This window comes from Austrofundulus limnaeus, unplaced genomic scaffold (assembly GCF_001266775.1).
Source record: "Austrofundulus limnaeus strain Quisiro unplaced genomic scaffold, Austrofundulus_limnaeus-1.0 Scaffold601, whole genome shotgun sequence".
NCBI lineage: Eukaryota > Metazoa > Chordata > Actinopteri > Cyprinodontiformes > Rivulidae > Austrofundulus > Austrofundulus limnaeus.
This window is the reverse complement of record NW_013953003.1, coordinates 14153-17188: the sequence shown is the minus strand read 5'-3', so window position 1 is coordinate 17188 and position 3036 is coordinate 14153. Positions and strand designations below refer to the sequence as shown.

Here is a 3036-nt window from a genome sequence, read left to right as displayed (position 1 = left end):
GCACTTATTAGGTTAATGTTTGTATTTCATTAATCGGTTTTCAGGTCTAAAAAATGATTTTTTTTTATTTTAAAAGTCAAACATCCGAGGGTGTTTGAACGCAACACGCGCCACTGACGTCAGACGTAAACGGAAGTAAACTTCCTTGTTGGAGTTTTTACTTTCTGTCAACAAATCCGCAGTTAGTTTGTTCCGTGGAGTTAAAGCAACGTGTCTGAGGAAAAATCCCGTCCCGTTTCGGTACCGGTTCGCTGCTCTGAACGTTGGTACCGGTTCTTATTCTAGTCCGGCTCCGTTTTCAGTTGTAAAGATGACTTTTTGTAGAGTTCTGTTGGGGTTCCTGGTCTCGGCGTYCTGGCTCCTGTGTGTGTCCGTGGCGCAGAACCAGGACCATCGTGTCGTGACCGCCGGGAACGGCACCACGACCAAACACGAAGCCAACTCCACCGGAACCAACAAGAACTCCACGACTCACGGGTTTCACAGGCTCGGCGTGGTCGTGGACGGCTCCATGATCCAGAGGGCCCTGTACGTCCTGATCGGGTTCACCATGATCGGACTCCTGTACTTCCTGATCCGAGCCGTCCGGTGAGTCCTCCGAACCTCTTTTTAATCTCAAAAGTTTATTATTTCTATTACATAATCCGCGAACAAACGGAGGGACCATAAATCATCACTTTTTTAAACGGAGTCTGGTGGAAACTACAGCATAAAGGATTTGACTGAAGTTTGTTTAAACAGTTAATTAACTCTTAAACTTTATATTAAAACTGTAAATAACACAAAATATTTGTTAAGAACCTGGTTTAGTTTAGTTTAGTTTAGTTGAGCCCCAGACAGAGTCGGAGCTCAATCAATAGCTCGTGACATGAAAACAAGGTAAACAAAATAAAAACGGAATAAAACCTTAAAATAAAACCATCAGTTTTAGAGGATTAAATATAAAATAGAGTAAAAATAGAACTGAGAGGAARCTACAGACAAAGAGGTTAAAATAAGGAAAGTAAACAAATAATATTCCCTACTTATTTTTACCAGCTAGCACTAGCTAAGAGTTAAAAATAGCAGAAATCAAGCTAAGTAGAGCTCGAAGTAGCTAAAAGTAACAAAAACATAGACACTAAACATATCAAAATGTTACAAAGCTTTTAGCTAAAAACTAGCTACTTTTGCAAACAAATGCTAAAGTGAACAAAACTGTACTTAAACAAGTAAATTAAATATTAAAGCTAAAATTAGCTAAACGGTTCATCTTCTACCTTTTATTCTCAGCTTTATTTACAGACGATTCTAACATGAACAAAACAAAAGCTAAAATTAGCAAAATAGATGTTAAAGTCGATGTTAGCTAACAGTAATCAATTCTGTTTTCATTTTAGCCGCACTGTATATAAATCAAAAGCTAACATGAACAAAACATTAGCTAAATTTAACAAAGTAGACGTTAACGCTAAAGCTGTCCAAACAGTTTTAGCAGCTTTATTAAAAAAAAAAAAAAACAATGCTAACATGAAGAAAACATTAGCTAAATTTAACAAAGTAGACGTTAACGCTAAAGCTGTCCAAACAGTTTTAGCAGCTTTATTAAAAAAAAAAAAAAACAATGCTAACATGAAGAAAACATTAGCTAAATTTAACAAAGTAGACGTTAACGCTAAAGCTGTCCAAACAGTTTTAGCAGCTTTATTAAAAAAAAAAAAAAACAATGCTAACATGAAGAAAACATTAGCTAAATTTAACAAAGTAGACGTTAACGCTAAAGCTGTCCAAACAGTTTTAGCAGCTTTATTAAAAAAAAAAAAAAACAATGCTAACATGAAGAAAACATTAGCTAAATTTAACAAAGTAGACGTTAACGCTAAAGCTGTCCAAACAGTTTTAGCAGCTTTATTAAAAAAAAAAAAAAACAATGCTAACATGAAGAAAACATTAGCTAAAATTAACAAAGTAGACGTTAACGCTAAAACTGTCCAAACAGTTTTAGTAGCTTTATTAAAAAAAACCCAATGCTAACATGAAGAAAACATTAGCTAAAATTAGCAAATGAAGTTAAAGTAAGGAGCTTTATTGGAAGAAACAAAAGTTAACATGAAGAAAACATCAGCTAAATAACACTGAAGCTAAAAGCTAAAGTTAGCTCTCAGTTTTGTGGGAAAGCAGGCGGGACAGGGTCCGGTCCTCAGGTGGAGTCAGACTGCTGTGGTTCAGTCTAAATCCTGACTCCTGTTAGTGACTCACCTGGTCGTACCTGTCCTCCTGTGAGTCAGGATCCAGGCCTTCACCAGGCGTTTTGTTACCGGACCAACAAACAGAACCCAGTTTTCACTTAATTATGTTTAATTAGATGCTTCTTCATTTGAACTCATGGTTCTGTCTGATGATGATGATGTCAGGTTGAAGAAGTCGACTCAGAAGAAGAAGTACGGCCTGCTGTCCGACTACGACGACTCGGTGGAGATGGAGGCGGTGGACAGCGAGGAGGACGACACGCTGTACGAGGCCCGCAGCCTGCGCAGGTCAGACATCAAACTGATGACATCATCAGCACGAGTCACAGGTCCAAACGGACTGGAAACTGTTCCTAAAGCAGACGTTTTACTTCCTGTTGCTCGTTTTATTTATTTATTTCACTTCCTGTAGTTTTTTAGACACCAAATCATAAATTATTTTAATATTTCTGATAACTTCCTGCCAAGAATGAGAGAAATTCTCCTRCAGTTAAAACAAACAGAGTCACTCAGAATTCACCAACATAAATATTTAAGAGTTCAGGTTTAATCTGTCAGCTTATAATCAGATTCTGTTTGATTAAAGAGATTAAAGCTTTAAAATATAATCTGAACTTTGATGTGTACCAGAGGAAACTTTGTACAAAGGTTTAAATAAAGTTAATTTTTCTGGTCGTTATGAAAAATATGTTTAAAACTGAAAATATACTTTGTTCATTACAGCTCGGTTTGTAAACAATTCAGCTGTTTAATAAAGAAAACTGCAGGTTTAATTTAAAAACTAAACACTCAGGATAAAATGTTAAAT

General features: G+C 36.2%; 1 protein-coding gene across 1 annotated transcript; it reads left to right on the top strand.

The window, feature by feature from the left end:
* Positions 1–156: 156 nt before the first annotated feature.
* fam174c (family with sequence similarity 174 member C) lies at positions 157–2516 on the top strand (the record flags this gene model as incomplete). The annotated part of the gene is given in 2 exon segments (XM_014026922.1): positions 157–588; positions 2394–2516. Coding segments are annotated over 2 exon segments (401 nt in total), but the record flags the coding sequence as incomplete, so codon positions are not given.
* Between the last annotated feature and the right edge of the window lie 520 nt (positions 2517–3036).